The sequence below is a fragment of the Gasterosteus aculeatus genome, chromosome 12, assembly GCF_964276395.1.
Source record: "Gasterosteus aculeatus chromosome 12, fGasAcu3.hap1.1, whole genome shotgun sequence".
NCBI lineage: Eukaryota > Metazoa > Chordata > Actinopteri > Perciformes > Gasterosteidae > Gasterosteus > Gasterosteus aculeatus.
In genome coordinates this window covers 10,103,360-10,122,659 of record NC_135700.1, presented here as the reverse complement: position 1 = coordinate 10,122,659, position 19,300 = coordinate 10,103,360, and the positions used below count along the sequence as shown (strand labels likewise).

General features: G+C 41.8%; 3 protein-coding genes across 4 annotated transcripts in view; 2 read left to right on the top strand and 1 right to left on the bottom strand.

Moving 5' to 3' along the window:
- Positions 1-19,300, top strand: part of rplp2b (ribosomal protein, large P2b) — a 42,449-nt gene that overhangs the window by 21,254 nt on the left and 1,895 nt on the right. The window lies entirely within an intron of this gene.
- On the bottom strand, positions 196-10,418 carry pkd1l3 (polycystic kidney disease 1-like 3). Its single transcript, XM_040165111.2, has 23 exons — positions 9,756-10,418; positions 8,965-9,072; positions 8,785-8,813; positions 8,668-8,701; positions 8,486-8,577; positions 8,316-8,378; positions 8,060-8,233; positions 7,880-7,992; positions 7,607-7,730; positions 7,398-7,526; positions 6,694-6,913; positions 6,421-6,602; positions 6,090-6,320; positions 5,867-5,968; positions 5,496-5,674; positions 4,565-4,711; positions 4,279-4,481; positions 3,371-3,558; positions 3,085-3,217; positions 2,509-2,704; positions 2,190-2,409; positions 1,962-2,046; positions 196-1,300 (listed from the first exon to the last, which is right to left on the bottom strand). The coding sequence occupies exons 1-23, from the start codon at positions 10,195-10,197 to the stop codon at positions 1,254-1,256; spliced, it is 3,441 nt and encodes a 1,146-aa protein (XP_040021045.2). The 5' UTR covers positions 10,198-10,418; the 3' UTR covers positions 196-1,253.
- Positions 10,423-17,941, top strand: dhodh (dihydroorotate dehydrogenase). 2 transcript variants are annotated; one of them, XM_040165123.2, is made up of 9 exons: positions 10,423-10,549; positions 11,705-11,917; positions 12,005-12,204; positions 13,323-13,405; positions 13,730-13,917; positions 14,617-14,730; positions 15,775-15,928; positions 16,018-16,177; positions 16,784-17,941. In XM_040165123.2, the coding sequence occupies exons 1-9, from the start codon at positions 10,532-10,534 to the stop codon at positions 16,845-16,847; spliced, it is 1,194 nt and encodes a 397-aa protein (XP_040021057.1). In that variant the 5' UTR covers positions 10,423-10,531; the 3' UTR covers positions 16,848-17,941. The 2 variants fall into 2 exon arrangements, with proteins under 2 accessions (XP_040021057.1, XP_077941251.1); XM_078085125.1 differs by having other exon boundaries at positions 10,477-10,549; positions 11,708-11,917.

The window sequence follows — 19,300 nt, the reverse complement described above, 5'->3', positions numbered from 1 at the left end:
AGATGCTATCAAAGATCCTTGATGTAAAGTAAACTTCACTAAACAGTAGTTTGTGACCGTACGTCACAATGTCCGACTCCAACATTCACACATCTTTTGACGTCACCGTGAGTCAAAATAAATTGGTTTTAGTTTTCAGACTTAACAAACTTTTATCTGAAGCTGTATCAGTTAAAAGTCACTATAGATTAAATATACGTGTTTAAATATATGTGTTTATTCAAATTCACACATACAATACGTACACAGTATCAATAAATGAAAACAATAACTAGATCAGTGACTAAATGAAAGCACAGAAGGTGTAGCACAAACCTCAATGTAGTTAGTTCTGCTACATAAAATATACGGGAGCACGGACTGGATTTCACACAAGTCTGCACGCATGATGAAAAGTTGTGACATGCACCTTCAGCATGTATTAAAGTTACATAAGCTGAGATGAGGAAATATATTTCCCTAAAATCATCCTCTAATGCTGCTCAATGGTCGGCGTCGTACTCTGATCACCGTTAAAACCCACATTGACTTAGATAAAATTAACAAGAAGAAAAATATATGTGTTTTCTTTGCAGATTATTGACTTTTTATATGCACTGTTATATTGAATAGTTCTAGGACCTCTATTTCCTTGCTTATGGTCATGTTTACTTGATTGATAGATTGAAGACAATTTTTTACTCAAAATAGTTTAAACAGTAACACTAATACAAAAGATTCTGAAACTGCATTGCATTGCAGTAAAAGTACAGTGCAATAGTGAGTCCTAGAGGGAAGGTTGCAATAGAATAGAACTCAAGCTCTATATTCTTAACTGTGTACTGAGGGACAGTACATATATTAAAAGAATAGTTGCATGTAGATGCAGTATTGGTGATATATTCTCTATCGGCCTAACAATGAATATTTATATGAATATGGGGTCAGACGTAGAGGTTGATTTAGGACGTGACAGTGAAAATAACAGCCTCCTGAAAAAAGTATTTTTCTCTTTGGATACGCATCATCACGGATGGTACTTCACTAGGAAAAGGCAGCACAATGACATGCAACAGCTACAATTATTTTGTTACCCATTTCCTCTGAATCAGCCATTCCTAAAAAAACATCACACACAAGCCAGCAAAACACATGTTACATTTGGAAAGTAGAAACTTCCAATTAGTGCAAAAGAGTGTCGAAGCAGTGTGGGATCCTCGGCTCGCAGCTGTGCCCATTGAAGAAGACCAAATATCCCACGAAAAGCAGCTTCCTCAAAGTGTGTGCCTGCCAGTGTACCGTCTACACCTCTCTTGTTGCTCTGGTAAATGGAGGAGAAAGCGTGGTAAGACTCACGGTACTTTCACCGCTCTCAAGCGGAAGCATGCGTGCACTGGTGCACTGCAGAGAGAGAGAGAAGCCACTCGAGAGGAACAGAAAACAAAGCTAATATTTTTACTGCTTCATACGCATCATTTCATAAGAACCCCCTGCAGTCAACCCAAAACAACATGTAAAGGATACTTCTGTCTGCTTTATGAATTATACATAGATTAAACAATGTATGTAATTAATTAAATTAAAGGCTGTTTTTTCTAGTCCAGTATTTACTCTGGCTGTGCTTCTTGTATTTGAGTAAAATATCTGCCTCTTGCTACACTTTGTTCACCAGCCAGGTCTGCTGTTTGGTGCTGAGCGAGTAAAGAAGGTTTTGATAGTCCAAACATCCACAAACATCTCTTTGAGAGTGATCAAAAACCATGTTGTAAAACCAAAGCAACGTATTTAAAGGCAATGGCTTTAACGATGATTACAGACATTGATAAAGAGGCCACAAAGGAAAAAACTACCGTGGTTACGTTCAATAGTGCACTTATCAGATGAACAAAGACAATATTAAAAACAAATACTTTACTTGCGGCTTGTAACCTGTGAATCCCAACCTGTTCTGCTATCAGATTGGCTGCATAATGTCTGCTTACCTGTCATCACCTGCTCAACTTCTTCAGTCTCCTCCACAGCCACAGGTTTCAGCATCAGGGCAAAAAACACAGCGAGTCCGATCACCTGTGAACAAAAACAAGCCACAAGAAAACAAACTAATCTTATATGTAGTCATATGGTCCTTTGACATGCAAGAACACGTTGTGAGATGTGCTGAGCTACTGAGTTACTTTTTAAGATGAATAGCTTGTTACTCTTTTCCCCACCTTGAGAGGCTGCAGTACAAAGATGCTCTGGAAGAGGGAGAGGCCCAGAGAAATGACCCACTTGGTGGATTTTACTTTGCCGTAGGTAAAGCCGTACAGCAGGGTGAAGTAAGTGGATATTCCACTGATGGACAGCAACAGGAACCAGCCCAGGATCACACACCACCAAGGCAGCCAGCAGCTCGCCGACCTCTTCTTCGTCTTCATCACTGGGGGCGGGCTAGGCCACGGAGAAGACGGCGATGAGAGAAAGTCAAATCTGTCATATTTCTACTTTGCACATATATATTTATATCTGTGTGTCGGTCTGAGTGCTGACCAGGAAACTAAATGGCTGCTGAGGACCATCTCGGCTTTGTGAACCAGCAAGTTGGTGTGGTTGAGGGTCTGCTGGTACTCGTGTGCACTCAGGAATTGCCTTTCATCCAGTTTTTCCAGGCACATCAGGAGGTGACAGAGAGCGGCCAGGAGGAACTTGCTGCAGTACACCCAGTGAAGATCACTCTCACTCTCCCCTTCAACAGGAGAACATATGGACCAGTGAGTCATTTGATTTCTCTGCATAGCTTAAAATACACTCGGAAAATCACTAGTGCACCGATTCCCATAATGGTGTTAAATGAAACTTTGCCTCTTTAGGATTGGTTTGTGACTGAGAGCAACATGCATGCAGGAAGATGGAGAGTTTTCAGAGACTAACTGACTGAGATACATATGTGCCCTAAAAGCACGACCCCACTGAATGTATATTACTGTGTAGTGTTCTGGTGTTTTATCCTTTTATAAATGCTATTGTTGTACCGTGTTTGTTTTACTACTTCCCGGCTAACGGGTGATGGTAATGCCATTTTTCCGAGAGCAAAAAAGAAGCAAATAACAAAATGGAAAAAAACACCTTGCATTAGCTGGATGAATTCATGCACCCTGTCCAAGGCAAGGCAGAGGTCAGTGGTGGACTCCAGTCTGTGCATGTCTGACATCTTGTTCCTGGGACTGCTGCTCACTGAAGAAATCACCTCCTCTGTGTCCTACGGGGGGGTCCGATGGGTGCAGTTCAATGTGCAATGTTCGATCAAACACAGTATGTTTAAGGTCCTCTAAAGAGAAGGTCCTTACAGTGAGTAGGCGTAATATGTCGGGGATTAGCCACCCCAATAGAGATTAGGTCGTGCACAACCCACCTTCAAGATAGTTGCGATGGTCACTGGGGGAAGTGTCAAGTTCTCCACAGAGTTTCCTTTTTTCGCCTTTGATGTCACGCGAGGTCGGATGCTTCTGAAGATGGTGATGATGAGGATGTTGATCGGGAACATGAGCAGACCACTCTGAATCCCCACCATGAGTTCCTGCCAGGTGATTTCCATTGAACCTGGAGGGACAGAAAAACAATCGAGTGCCATTGACAGGCATAAAAGTGTCAAGGGGCAATAGTGACATTTGCACTGTTTTCTACTCAATTAACTTTAACAGTGTTTTATCGGATGTCCTACGTGGACTTGTTCTGGTCATTTATAAGAGAAAAGAAAGGAATGGAATTAGCAGTAGGCTGATTCAGGTGCTGCATTTTGGAGCCCCAAACCTTGTTGTTTGAATTTTTTGTAATTCTCTTTTTTGTTAATCTCCTAGAAAGTTGACTCCAGCGTCAGGTTCATATTTCATGGTCTGGGGTGTTTGTTTACCCTCAATAATTTAACCTCATCACCTGCTCACTTGTCCTTGCTTGCCCTGTTTGTCGGTGGCTATTTAAATGACCTCCTTCGTCTTTGCATGGACTTGTTTTGCCTGTTGTTCCTTCCTGTTCCTTATCTCACCCCCCAAAAACTCCACACAACTATCCACATTGTGAATAACTGTGAAACGTCTATTTTCACCTCTTCATAGATATTTAAACTATAACATTGGATCCGATAATGTTTATTTTTCACCTTTTTAAACATTGATACAGGAGAAACAGAAGGCAAGATATTGTTAGCTGTATTGGAAAGCCCTCTAAGATGGAAAAATCAACAACCATGTTTAAATCAACACAAAGACCACAGTTCCCTTTAAATTTGCAACAATTGACAGCGAGAATAATTAAAGGCCGCACCAAACGAGAAGAGTACTGGCGAGTTCTCATCTTTGGGAATGTTCCAGAAGGCGATATTGATGGCCATGGTGCACAGCAGTAGGCTCATGCAGCAAGAGACCCTCTGGGCGCGAGTGAATGGACTGCGTGAAGGAGGATCCACTATGGAAACCCAGATGTGCTCATCCCTGAAGCCATTCGATGTTCTGCTGTGGAAAATATTCCTGACAGAAAGAACAACGAGAGTAGTGGTGAGAACTCCTCCAGAGCCGAGTTGGTTTCATCCGGCATCGTAGAGTTGTCTGACCTGAAGCTGGTGATCTCGTTGCTCTTTGCGGCATTGAAGGTTTTCTTGGTCATGCTGTCTCCATGGTCAGAACTCAGCCAGCACTCACAAAAGAAGTGAAACACGTGTTGTGTTTGGAGATCTTGTATGGTCACCTTGTTTACATACCTTATGGGAAGTCACAAAACACACACGAATGTTCGGTAATATTTAAGCTTCACTCAGCAGCTTTGCAAACAGGACACAACAAAAAGTAGATACACATACACATGTATATGTGTATTTAACTTTAACGTTTCCATTTACTTGTGTTTAGATATTTCTTGCTTATGGACAAAGCCTGATACTGCGTCACTCTTAGTATCATAGCACTGTATATTGTCCAAAGCTTTCAGTGTGATTCTTTATGACAAATATTACCCCTATACTATACTATAGCTCAGATGTACCAAAATTGTGTGTGTGTGTGTGTGTGTGTGTGTGTGTGTGTGTGTGTACCTGTGAGCCGTCCTCTGAGAGCGGTATAAAGCACAAAGTTCTAACGAGGTATTGCTAAATTAAGACACGTCTGACATTTCAAAGTGTCACTGTGGAGACGCCAGCGAGCTATCCTGCAGGGAGCCAATAAGGCCAACCGTACACAGCTCTCACAGCCCCGTTCCCGGCTTCACACCGCCACCATCCAATTATCTGCATGTCTAGTGTACAGCTGAAACTACGACGTCCAACCATTAAAAACATTCCCTCCTGGTACAACCTGTAAGACATAACGGGAGCAAGGAACTCTAAATATATTCTGGTTTCAAAACAAATAACTCAACTCTAATTTTTCACTGTTTTTGGAGATAAGCGTTTCTGTATGTTTGAAAGAAAAGTAAAACGTTTGTTTTCCCTCTGAAGAAAGCACCGCAGCCCGATCTGGAGCATCACTAACTGTTCTCATCTCCAGTACCATGATGGGTGACCTCCAGAGTCGTCATGCTGCAGCCGCAGGTTTCGCACTTCGCCCAGTGGGAAGGGTGTGGCCAGCAGGAAAATATCGAAAGCTCCCCTCTGGAACACGGGTTTCTCGGGGTCCGTGAGGTTGTGCGTGCCGCTGTCGCCCTCCGAGCCGATCACCTTCACCGTGACCTGCAGGAAAGCCCAACCGACGCATGGCTCTGAAGCACTGTGAGGTCTACACAGACCTCGGTTGTAAACAGGCTTGAACATGCAGTGTGGTTCTTCCACCATCAGCAACAGCATGACAAGCTTTTTAAATCCTCCGTCTGAAACATCACTAAGAAACAAACCATACTGCCGTCGATGAGAGAAGACTCTTACGTTGGCAGTGGTCCCGGCGTTCTTGCGATGGCCAGTTTGGACACCGATCAGATAGTTGTACTGAGCGCCTGGGTGGTTGTCCTCCAGCAGGGTCATCTTCCTCTGTTGGTTCAACGTAAAACATCGTGGCGCATACTTTGAATGTGTTGTTGCATCTGGTTAGTGGGATTAAAAATGAAGAGCTTAGTTTGCCAACAGAGTGTCCACCGCTCCAGCCACTGACCTTAGAGCGCGCCCTGCGGTCAGAGTAGCAGGCCCACAGCAGAGTGATCAGATAGAGCCCGAAGAAAGCACACAGCAGCGCCAGGACCACGTAGTTCTCAGACGCGGTGGCAAACAACTCTGACGTGCGAGATACGTCCACGTAGTTTGGCATCACAAAGAAGGAACCCCCGAAGAGAGTGAGGTGGTTACACAGGCAGTGAATTCGCTGTGGAGTGCTTTTGTCTCCCACCTGAGACAAGGACGGCACGTCACTGTCTGGTATGCAACGTTGGTGTAAAATCAGACGGCCACAACCAAAGTGAATGCAGCCAGGTTCCTCACCAACTCACCTGGCAGCCATCACTACTCCACGTCTCGTTTTCTGTGTCCCAGTACAAGCACCGGCCCGTAAAGGAGCTGATCGTCAGCGTCAGGCCCGGCTCCCAAGTAGAATTGACGAGGCTGGCAGAAACATACCAGGCTCCAGAAGTCCCACTTAACATCTCTGGGGTTATCCTCCAGCGATAGTTTCCTGTGGTATTAATCAGCCAACACATGACTTCTTAATCCAAGTATACCAATAAAATATTTTATATCAGATACATAAATAATGTGTGTGTTACCTGTTGGGCTCAAGGTGGTGGTGTGGCTGAAATGGGTTTTGTTAGGAGGGGATCCTGCAGCCAAAACAAGTTGCAATGACACGTTAGCGTTGGGCTTCACGCTAACGAAGAGGGTGCTTTCAGTGTTAGAAACGTTGACTGTGGTCACAGCTTTTGTGTTATACTCCAACAAAACAGTGTTGTTCGTCGGCATTGAAGCTTGCGGATTATTCATAAAGATCTGGAGAATCCAGAAAAAGAAAAGTTAGTATTATTATTAAAATTCAACTCAAGAACATACATCTTAAACAGAAATATAGCACAGAATCATATATTCATAGTTGTGGAAAGTCATTGAGAAACTAGGAATATTAATTTGAATTAGAAGTTGATATTTTTACTGATTTTGTCTTAGCTAATAGGCTGTGATTAACCCTAATATATCCAGTAGCTTTGCTTAACATTTACTTAATCAGTAACATACATCATTATATTTTTTCCATGAAGACCTAAAAATGTGTTATGTAAGTTAGTAGTAATTCATGTTAGTTTCTTAATTTTTGTAATGTCATTTTAAAACTTCCCCTTAAAGTTTAAGTCGGTATATTTACGCATTTACATGCATTCATATGCATGACACAATATCAATACTTTTTCTTCTCAGTTGCAGTAAATTTACCATATCTTCACCCCAATTTGTAAAATAATGATCTTGTTGGTTGTACCTCTATCATCTGCGTCAGGTTGGCCAGCTTTATTTCTTCGTTACTAGAGGCATCACTAAGTTTAATGCTGCAAACCGTTCCTGAGATGTTTCCATCAGACGAATGGGGATTCTCTGTGAGTGAAGTCAGCTAAGGGGAAAAAGCTCTGTTGAGTGGCTGCAAATGATCAGATAGAAGGTGCAAGCACACACAAGACAATACACACAGACCTGAGCGGTGACTGTTGTGTGGTTTTTAAGCTGACGTTCGAGTGCTTCACCTGAGGGGAGTTTGGCAAACTGACCATCTTCTACTGAACCGAGCATAGAGTTGCCGAGGTCAGCTGCTCTGTGTCTTGGGAAAAGGATAGAACGTTTGAAACAACATAAATTGTAGTTTTAAAATGTACTTTTCATATATACTATATAAAAATGAAAGAAAAGTTACAGAAGTGTAAGCAAAAGAAACATCAGGTATGTGATTCTCTGAAAGAAAATAGCTACCTGCTCTGATAGAGGGTGCCTGAAGGATCTCTGATGATAAAAGATCCTTGGTCTCCCACATCAACCAGCAACGAGATTTTTTCAACAATTTCAAAGGCTTTCACTTTCAAAGTCTGGAGGAGGGAAAAAAAGGCAAGCTCACCTGATTGTAATAGCCACAAAAATGTGTACAGTACTTACGGTGGGGTTTGGGTCATTATCGGTGTGACAGTTTTCCTGGGAGAGAAGGAGGATGCCGGTGGTGCAGTTTTTGATGTGACTAATAATAATGTCTTTATTCTTTAAACCAGAGTGTAAACTAATGTTTGAAACCAGGTTTACAGTGACTGCATACATATAGTCAATGAACGACTCCTGTGAAAAGGGAAAAACAAACGTCCATTTATGTGACATGACACACACTTAATAATGCAAAAACAAGTAAAGGTTTTCCAACCATGCTGTTGGCCGTGGGCTCCCCTACTGTGGTTTCCATTCGGTATAATTCCTTATCCGCCTCCTGTCTCAGAAAAACAGAACTTGTGAGCTATACTGCTATTGCTGTTTATTGCCCTTTGATATTCATTGGTCAAACAGTGTGCATGAGAATGAAATGAGGCCTCTCACCCAGAGAAGCTCTTCAATACTTCGAGAGAAGAACAAATCCACTACTATGTTTGTGACCTTCGAACTCAGGTGTTTTAAAATCCCAGAGATCACTGAAATCAAGATGTGTTTAGAAGTACAAAGACAGAAACACAAACTCTGTGGTCGTAATTAATGACAAACAATGTTTTAATCAAACTCACCAGATCTGGTTGCACGAGTGGAACCCGATGTGTTCTGCAAAAGAAACGTGAACATAAGCAGCATGTGATACTGGGTGTTTAACCAGCGTTATTCTGAGTGTGTTAAGTGTCTCTTACGTTTGTGTTTGACGAAGACTCACACACACCTTTGAAACAAGAATGAAACTTTTAGCAATATGCACACTGATTATAAAGTGAAATAAAAAAGAAAACTTTTACAACGTCCAGTTGTTATGAATACAGGAGAAGAGATTGAAAGAGAGGACGTGGCAACAAGAGGAGGCTGTTGATGCGTACTGTGGCTGCAGAGGAAGCCTCGTCTCTGGTTGCAGTCAGATGTTTGAATGATTTGAAGAGGACCCAGCTTCACGTACGTGCATTTGCCCTTTGAAAGTTCAGCATTTTCTGTTGTGCAATTAAAAACGTGCATGTGTGAAAAAACGCCTGAAGATATTAAGATTTCAACAAACCACAAACGTATCTTTAAGGTAAATGCTGTAATAACATAAACACTCAAAGTGATATAATCAAGAAACGGTAAAATATGTTTTAATTCAAAAGTCTCAAATCCCATCAATGATGCTTGGAACAAAATGCTTTCCTGTCTGTAAATTTGCAATGCCGTTAAGAAGTATTGCTCTGCTGTTGTTTGGAATAACTGAAAGTGATTATTAAAAAAACGTTTTATATGATATTTCTAAATGTCTCAAGTACTGATTTCTATTCTCTCTCTCTGTCTCTCTCTCTCCCTATATATATATATATATATATATATATATATATATATATATATATATATATATATATATATATATATATATGTATTCTTTAAATTAAAATATTCTTTAAATTAAACCAGGCCCTCTTTCAATTACATAAGAACATCAAAAACGTCCCTTGGAATCATTGTATTACTTCTGTAATGTGCACTTTTTTCTCTCAAAAACAAATGAGTAGAACATTTAGCCCAACAATGTTTTTTGTGTCTGTTGATTTCAAGGATCTCAAGTGAAAAACACAATAAACTGTTAAAAGAAGCAATCGTCCAAAAGATAAATGCTGTGTGCGTGTGTGTGCATTTAACTCACTTATGGGTACCTGGTACTGGCCTTGGACCCCGTCCGCCAGCCACCAGGAGAAGTGGTTGGTGTTTCTTCCTCTGGTGATGTTCTTCAGGAACAATTTGATCTCGGCGTTCATCACCTTAAGGAGTTCCCCTCCTTGCTTCTCACAGCTGCTCCTGGCTTGGGACCAGGTCTCAGACCCTGCAACAAACTCAAAACAGGCATTTCTGATAACAAATTCGCACCCTTCGGGGAAGTCGTTGCCACCGCAGGCCTCAGACGTTCTCGGTAAAGAAAGAAATCCAACGGAAATCCACAAAAAGACGGAGGATCGGAGTAACATGCCCATAGTTATGACAATGTGAGGAGCTACATAGCGCTGCGGGAACCTTGGCTGGAGCTGAGCAAGATCACTTCCGTCTGTCACATGGAAATCAGAGAATTTTCTCCAGAAATAAATCTGCATGTATTCTCAATACATTAGGAAAATCGCTGCAGATACTCAAACAAGATGCAAAGTGAAGTTGGCATCCCCAAAGGTCTCACAAGCTGAACTTCCCAACACACATGAAACATGATTTAAAAAGTGTGGATCATATGATACTTCTCAATACGATGACAAAATTCGTATCTTCCTAAATCACAGTAAACCTTCACTGTCAATCATAGTGTGCGTCTCCTCCCACCACTTCTCACGCCGCGCCGGACTGAAATATCGCGACACAATGTGGCGGAAGCGGATGCCGCGCGCGTTTGTGTAACCATCCAATGCCCTTCAATGCGGTGACACAACTGCACCCATGGCGGGACATCTGAAGGTAATTTCAGTGACTATTTGTTTAATAACCCTATTTTTTTTTTTAATATGGTCAAATAATCCCTAAACTAGGCCAAGCGATGTCCCTGTTAGAGGAGATGAAACCAGGAAGCGCGGAGGAAGCGCTGCGTAAAGAGACGCGTGGCGCGCTGGTGGCTTCGCTGTTAGCTCCGTTTGCTCTTTGAACGCCCCAGAAGGCTCCAAGACAACTGCAAGTAGGCAGATGTCTCCAAAGGGTCAATGAAGATGACGCAAAGGGTTGACGGCCAGCGTTACAGGGAGGGACGTAACGGAAGTGAGCGTTTGAGCCTCCTTCTAAGCACACAACGTTACATAGTGGTGAAATGTCATTCGTTGCTTGACTATGTTACTCTAATACTGTACGTCTGAAGTGCCAGTACTATGGCCTTTTTATTCCCTTAAAGATATGTGACGGTATTTGTTACTAGTCACTCCTGGCTTGCATTAAATATCACAACTTTACTACTGATACCTTTTTTGTCTTGTCCAGATGTTGCCAAAATACTGGTACCATTCAACATTTGTTGTTTAAAGTCATTTGTATAATATAACCCCGTATTGTCATGTAAATATATCCGCAAATCTTAAAATCAGGACTCACGGTTGGTTCGAAAGAGATTTTATTAATGTCGCTAAATAAACAGGCTGAATATCTTCTAATTAACATTTATATCTCCAGTACACAATTGAGTCCCACGAGGAAACCGTTCAACGTTCGTATTGTTCTGGTAATTGCAGCCAAATGAAATGCTTGGAATCTAATATGAAAGGCACCACGGTAGAATTTAGTATTTAACATATATATTGCTTCCAAATGGCTGGTTTTGCTATTAAAGATACATTAGTTGTGGAAATGAGAATAAAAATCGCGTCGCACTATTCTGCCTCATAGATGAGTTATATTCTGAATTGAGTTGCTTTGTTGTGACACTTTTCCAAACGGAAGCTGACACCACGCGCTCAAAAGAAAAGCTGTTATGCCGATTCAAACACCAGCAAAGTCCCTGCAAACAACCTTTAACAAAACACAGTATAGAAAATAGGGTTATTGTGGAAATTACTTTGCAGTCTATTCACAGCGATGACTGACTAGAGTCCTGCTGAAGACATTCTCAATGTTTTCAATGTTCCGTAGAAGCAGCTGAAAGATGCAGTGAAGGTCATCGGCTCCGGTAGCCTTCTGTTTGCCTCCTACCTCACTGCCGTCGGAGACGAGCGTTTCTATGCCAATCAGCTGATGCCCTTGCTGCAGAGGATGGTGGGAGCAGAGACGGCTCACGTGTTGGCTGTGAAGATGATCGGTCTGGGTCTGGTTCCTCTGAACCGCTACCAGGACCCCGCATCATTGGTGAGCGCACGCCGTCGCTTTCTGCTCACGACCTTGTCCCGATCTCGATGACAAGGCGCCAAAAAACGTTATTCTGTTTCCATGCAGGAAGTGAACGTCCTGGGACTCAAGTTTAGAAACCCGATTGGGATTGCGGCGGGCTTCGACAAGCACGGAGAGGCCGTAGACGGGTTGTACAAGGTGGGATTTGGCTTTGTTGAAGTGGGCACTGTCACTCCCGAACCCCAGGAGGGGAACCCCAAACCCCGCGTGTTCCGACTCACCCCAGATCGTGCCATCATTAACAGGTAGGTCTCTGACTGGGAATATTGTGAGTGGGGTTATGTTTCCTACAGGTTCGTCACCAAAGGATTTACATTTAGAGACTCGTGTGAATAAGAGTTCACAGGTTTAGTCACATTTCCTTTGGCAGATTTTATTTGCATCACTGTATTGAATGAGCTGAATGAAGGAAATCTTTTATTCACCAGCTCTTTTCTGATTGTGTTTATTTCCATTTAAACAGGGATATTGGAAGTTCCTGGTAATTTATATTTATGAGTTACTGCAACATATCTCTAACAATCTGAAATTAGAAAATGTCACACGTTCCGTATCGGTTTTTATGTTGTTTTACTATTAAGTGTCTTAATTAGGTTCTTTCTCGAGGCTAACCTAGTGGGATCAATATACTCATGAGATGGTGGTAAATTTGCTTATTTGATATGTATGCAACACTGAAGCAAAGATAACATCCTGCAGACAAAATTGCAGTCTTTTATTGAAACATGAGTGAAGCTCCTGGCTTGGGACCAGGTCTCAGACCCTGCAACAAACTCAAAACAGGCATTTCTGATAACAAATTCGCACCCTTCGGGGAAGTCGTTGCCACCGCAGGCCTCAGACGTTCTCGGTAAAGAAAGAAATCCAACTGAAATCCACAAAAAGACGGAGGATCCGAGTAACATGCCCATAGTTATGACAATGTGAGGAGCTACATAGCGCTGCGGGAACCTTGGCTGGAGCTGAGCAAGATCACTTCCGTCTGTCACATGGAAATCAGAGAATTTTCTCCAGAAATAAATCTGCATGTATTCTCAATACATTAGGAAAATCAGTCTTTCATTGAAACATGAGTGAACCCGCCTGTTCCACACAAATCAAGTTTGTAACCAACAAGGAAGGTCTCATTATAATAACCAGATTTTATCTTCATCCATGGCCTCATGCACACAGTCAAAGAACACGATGCTGCTAATCAAACATCCTCAAGTCATTAGCGAGATGCTTTTTACCACTCTCCATTACATTCAACGTTGAAATGTATTTTGAGCCCCAAGGGAGGATTAAATAAGTTCATCAACATGTTACCACAGAAAGAAACGTGTAAAAACTTGAGTAACAAAATGTGTGTGCTCCCAACCAGATATGGGTTCAACAGCTGTGGTTTGGCAGAAGCTGAGCAGAGGCTCGGGGGCAGGAGAGACCTGCAGCAAGAGCACAGAGAAGGTCAGCAGGCCGCACGTTCTCACTTCAGCGAGGTGGTTTCAGCCCGTTTCTTAGTTACTTTCAATTGTATTACATTAATTCTGTACGTTTGTAACTGTCTCAAACCATCTTGTGTATTTGTTCATAATACCCTTTTCTGCTCTGATAGAACAATCGTGGCCTGTCGTTGTCCCCTGTTCCATTGTGTCTGATCCATACCTGCTTCCAGCTCATTTAGCTCATCAGCAGCCTCTGACCCAGTTTAGTCTTGTGTGTGATGATGCAGCCTGCGTTTGTGTGTGTCTGTGTGTGCGCTAACGAATTTGAATGTGTGTGTGTTTATAGCTGGCCTTCCCCTCGGCATCAACCTGGGGAAGAACAAGTTGTCCCAGGACGCAGGGGCAGATTACTTGCAGGGGGTGAGAGTGCTCGGCCCGCTGGCTGACTACCTGGTGGTCAACGTCAGCAGCCCAAATACGCCCGGACTCCGGGATCTACAGGGGAAGGCTGAGCTGCGGCAGCTCCTGCATACGGTACGACGGTGCAAGTGTCGGCTGAAGTACTGTGGGAACCAACGGGGACAAAAACACTTTCTTGGGCCTTTGTGCAACCCCTTTCCCACCCAAAAGATATATATATATATATATATACATAAAAATGAGCTTTAGTGTTATTATTAAACACAGCAGACAACTTGAATCACAATGGCGTTAATAGACATTACCAGCCACTGCCCATGATCGAAAACAAGAAAGCACGACCTATAAAACAGACAAAAAAGTAATAAATTCAGGTTTCTTTCTTTTTCGGATTATTTGATCAGTTTAGTGATAGTAACTTAACATTAAATCAAGTGTCTGGTCATTCTAATTAACAGTAAACTCTGAGGGGGGAAAACAAGACCATTTTTGAAACGATTTTAATCGCCGACTCTGGGAAAGGATTTGAATCTTAAGTGGATTCAGAACAGGATGTTTATTTGATTTAAAAAAAGTTATGTTTCTTCAGATTACAGTATCGTTAAAAGTACCAAACCACGTTGTTGACCTTAAAAGCAATTATTGAACGTGCTCTTTAAAAAAAGTAAGTCATCCGCACTTCTCATCCGTCAATTGAAAAGCTGAGATTTCAAACCTTCTCATTCTTTGTCTTTGGATCTTGCTGCAGAGCACAGCCGGTGTCTGTCTAGTTTCCTGCCCTCGTGTACTTACCTTCTCACACTACCTGCTTAGGTGTTGAAGGAGCGTGATGCGCTGCAGGGAGAACGCAAACCCCCGGTCCTGGTGAAGATCGCTCCTGACCTCACTTCCCAGGACAAACGAGACATTGCTGATGTCGTCACTGAGGTTTGAAGTTAGGCCATTTTATTTCACCCGTTAGACATTTTCACTGTAATATATTTTTATAATTATATTCTCATGTTTAACCTGCTTTTTGCATTTATGGGCTTATGCTACTTTGAGTCAAATAGGGTGTGTTCCTTGTGTCTTTGAAGTCCAGTTTTTACTTGGAGCGACACAGTTTAGATTTAAATGTGGTTATTGAGAAAAACACTACATACCTTTGTGAAACACGGAAATGTTCAGTGGAAAGAAACACGGCTCCTTATGCAAACCGCACACACCCAATTCAAGGGTGGCCAGATACATGTGACTCGACAAAAAACATTCACCTGTAGAATAAAATAAACTTTATTTATGGTGGATGGATGGATGGATGGATTTATTTATTGTGTCTAGACAAAGTGCGGTTCTTGGCTTTGGATTCACTATGACACGGCGGCTGAGTTTTATTTTACGGTTTAACCGTAGACGTTCACATTTAGTGAAATAATCTTAATCTGTCTCATGGTCTCTGAGGGGATAAAAGCCAGTTTGGGTTTATTAAAGTCAATCAATGAACAATTTCATTAGTAAAAGTAGCTGAAATGAATGCACAATTTGTTATTCGCTCTTGTGTTATCTGACTTACGTTTGTTAAAAAACGATAGTTAACTATGTTTTGTGGCAGACAGCAGCTGCGGGAGGCCACATGCGTCACGTCTAACCTGACTGGTTTATTCCATATTCAGTTGCTTTGGTCACAGAAGAAAATCGTGATTCTTGTTTCGCTTATATAAGTGACATATCTGCCTCAGTAACTGCATCACCACTGGAGTGTTTGGTTTTTTTTAAAATACGGAGGGTTTCTGTGCTCATTGGAGCGAGGAGGAGACAAACCTCAGTGGAATAGTCATTAAGAAAGGAAAAGCCCATTTTTAACAGCACTCTGTCCCCCTTTTGTAGTCACAGTACATTTAAAATGAGAGTTCTTCCTGCAGAGTCGCCTACGTACATCAGTTCCGCTCTTGGATATTGCAGGCGCAATTGTTTGTTCCACTTTGTTGGCAGCTGGGAGTGGACGGTTTAATGGTGTCGAACACGACGGTGTCCAGACCAGAAACACTTCAGCATTCAAGCAAGTCTGAGGTCGGCGGTCTGAGTGGCCAGCCGCTCAAAGACCTTTCTACCAGCACCGTGCGGGAGATGTACAACCTCACTAAAGGTATCCTTTTGCACGCTGACGTTTCCTGTCACTCTCCGATCCCTTCATTTTGAAGAGCGTATGACTTCTGACGTTACTTTCTCTTTAAGGTAAAGTACTGATTGTTGGAATCGGTGGTGTGGCCAGCGGGCAGGATGCTATGGATAAGATCCGTGCCGGTGCTTCACTGGTTCAGCTTTACACAGCTCTCACCTACCAGGGCCCCCCCGTAGTGACGAAGATAAAGCGAGAATTGGAACAGCTCCTTAAGTGAGTATCACTGTGAACAGGACACGCAGGTGGTTCCTGTCATAGAGGAGGTGCTTCATCTTTTATCTACTATAGGAAATCACATTTTACTCACCGTTAGCCGCTGAAATCTGTGGATGTGGCATCTAAAGGTCGGCATAGCAACACACAGAAGCAGTCCAACTAATTTGAGAAAGTGGTAACAAAGTGTAACATTATTCCCAAACTGTCTGTTACAAATGCTTTAGTTGTACGTGCACATGATTATTTTCATTTCTTATATTATGGTCATTTCAAGTCACTCACTTTTGGTTTCACCTCCGCATCAACTGGTTGAGATAATCTTTCTACGCTGTTGGGTGCTGCGTAAATTGACTTGTTTTTACCATGTTCCTGGATCTGAAAAAGTACTTTACGTTATCATGACTGATGGAAATGAAAGTGCAGGCTTTGTATGCTTATATGCTTAAGTTTATATAAACCATATTTACTAAAAAGTTGACTAGTATTTAAGAGGAACAGTGGTGTGACTATCGTGGCATTTTGCTCTTTGACATCAATGTGTCTGTTTTTTAACTGTGGAAAAATGTCATAATTCTCTACAAAATAATGTACTGCTTTTTACAGAGAACAAGGTTTCAGTGGCGTATCGGAGGCTGTCGGAGCAGATCACAGGGGAGCAGACAAGTAGACCCGGCCCGCTGAAGGAGATGCTCGATGTCGCTGTAGACACACAGCACCTGTAGCCACCGTGGGAGCGGCAACCTTTCCTGAACTGGAATGAATCCTGAATAATTGTCCAGCCATCTGACATGATTTCAGTATGACATATGGTCTCAGCTGCTATTATATTTTCTCTAATTGTGATGAGAAAACGTTGAAGGGCATCTCACCTTTACTTCCTTTGTAGTAAAGTTGGTAATGGAAAGTCTTTGACGTTGTATTAAGAAGCTCAGGTGTGTTTGTCTCTATGTCAGACGTTCATCCTTTGTTACAGTGTAACAGAAAAAAGTGTCACGTCCAACAATCTAATACACAGGTTGCAACTAAAAAAAGAAATACATGAAGTCAAATAAAGTGAGAGATTGCACATAAATAGGAAGATCCCATCCAAACACAGAACTTTATTTAGTTCACATTTGTTCCAGTGTGCGAGATTCACAGCTAGGATCAAACTGTAACTAATCTGTGATCAACTCTTGACAAAATGCTAACATCTCTAACTGGAGCCTTGCTGTCTTTTAATTTGTATTATTTTCATAACATTTACTTCAAGTGTTTTGACAAATGAAATAAGTCATGTGACCTGGTGACCATTGATGGACTCCAGATGATGAACCACAATATTTCACCCTTCAGACTGACATTTCCTCTCTGCATTTACACTTCTCAAACATATCAGCCAGACGAGGATGATATTTATTTACACTTTAACGTTTCCCAGAGGGAGAATCATGATGAATTTCCTGTCCAATCCACGAGTCATCATGTGTAGATTATCACTACATTTTGCATTTGCTCAGGGGAAGTCAAGCAGTGTGAACCATCCTTTTCTCTTTCTGCACAGAAAGACCTCTAAGCTGGTGACAGCAACGTGTTCCGTTGGAGATTTCTTTGAAATAATGTACTGAAATCTTAATGTACCTTGTAACATGTGCCGTCCTTTATGTTTCATCAGCTTCTTTCCAGTGTGTTTGCGAAGGGTTCTGGCCACACTTTAATTTAAAAACATTTTAAGACTATTGAACCGACCGTACAACTGTAATAAAAACACTTTCTGCAAAAGCTGTGGTAGTTTTTGTGGTAGAAGTTAGTGGATAAAGCCTTTGTGAGAAATCAAAACTATTTTGAACTTCTTTGTTTATTACTCACTATAAAATAATTTATTAACAATTGCATTGAAATGTGTTCTGAATGAGTGAAGGCGTCTGATATTTCCTAATTACCGGTAGCAGCAGCAAACACAATAGAGCTGTTTGGCCTTGAAAAAAAACTCAAATTACTTTGAAATGTGTTGCTGGAAGCTGTAGAGAGAAAGCCTTTCAAGTCTGCCCACTGCTTCCCGGCCTAACGAGACGGTTTTTGTGGTATCTGTAGGTTTAGATCTGTTTAATGTTGGGACATGAGCAGACTTACATTCAAAACCTTGGTACGTTAAAGTAAGGAAGCAACCCTGGAAAAAGGCGTATGCACCAGTCTGGAATAAGGCTTTTCATGGACCAAGAGCAAAAAAATGTTGTGTAGTTTGTTAAAAAAACCAAGCTCAGCGTGACACCAGTTAAACATCAATTTGAGTTGTTTCAATAAAAGCACATTTCTATTGGAGGAGGCTTGTAACAGTGAATTAGATAAATGGAAGGAAATTACTTGAGGAAAAACTGCCAACGGCTTCAGATCAATAGAGCATTCTTCTAGGACCATGACAGCAAGCGATAATGTTCGACTACTGGCAAAACTTCAGAGCAAACACATGAAAGTGCTGCAGAAAGCCCACGCCGACATATCTTAGAGAAAACCATTGAATTGACGTGAAAAGAGACGTTCACAGATGATGATTCCCAGTTTTAACAAGCCAAATCATATCTGCAGGGATGAAAGAGAAATCCGCTGTTTCTGAGAGTGCTCAGGGGACTTTTACTCTAAATAAAATGTGATGCCAAAAGAGCTTCATGTGTGCAAAGTGTTGGGATTCAATATTTCTTCAAGGCTGATCTGGTCTGTTTTCATCTGCTGTAGCAGTGTGTTTCTTTGTAGTGTCAGACTGTGCGCTCACGTACACTAACATGCAGCGGCGGATATGTCAAACCAGCAAAGAGGTAAGAAAAACACACACTCCAATCCACTCTGCTCAGGTAGAGATATTACTATACTATATCTTAATATTTAAAATAGTCGTTTGCTGCTGTGTTAATGTGCAGAATGTTAGATGCAGCTGCTTTAAAGACGTTGAGCTTCTGTGTACTAAGCATGAGATGTGACCCTGCACATGGAGGAAAACAGCTGCACTGCACTCAATGTAGAGCAAAGAATGAGCGTTTGCATTATCAGACTCCTCATAATTAGTAACATCTAATATTCCGCAGCATAGGTACACCATGAAATGTCATGCCTTTGAATTAGACAGATCCTTGACGAAGCTTTTTA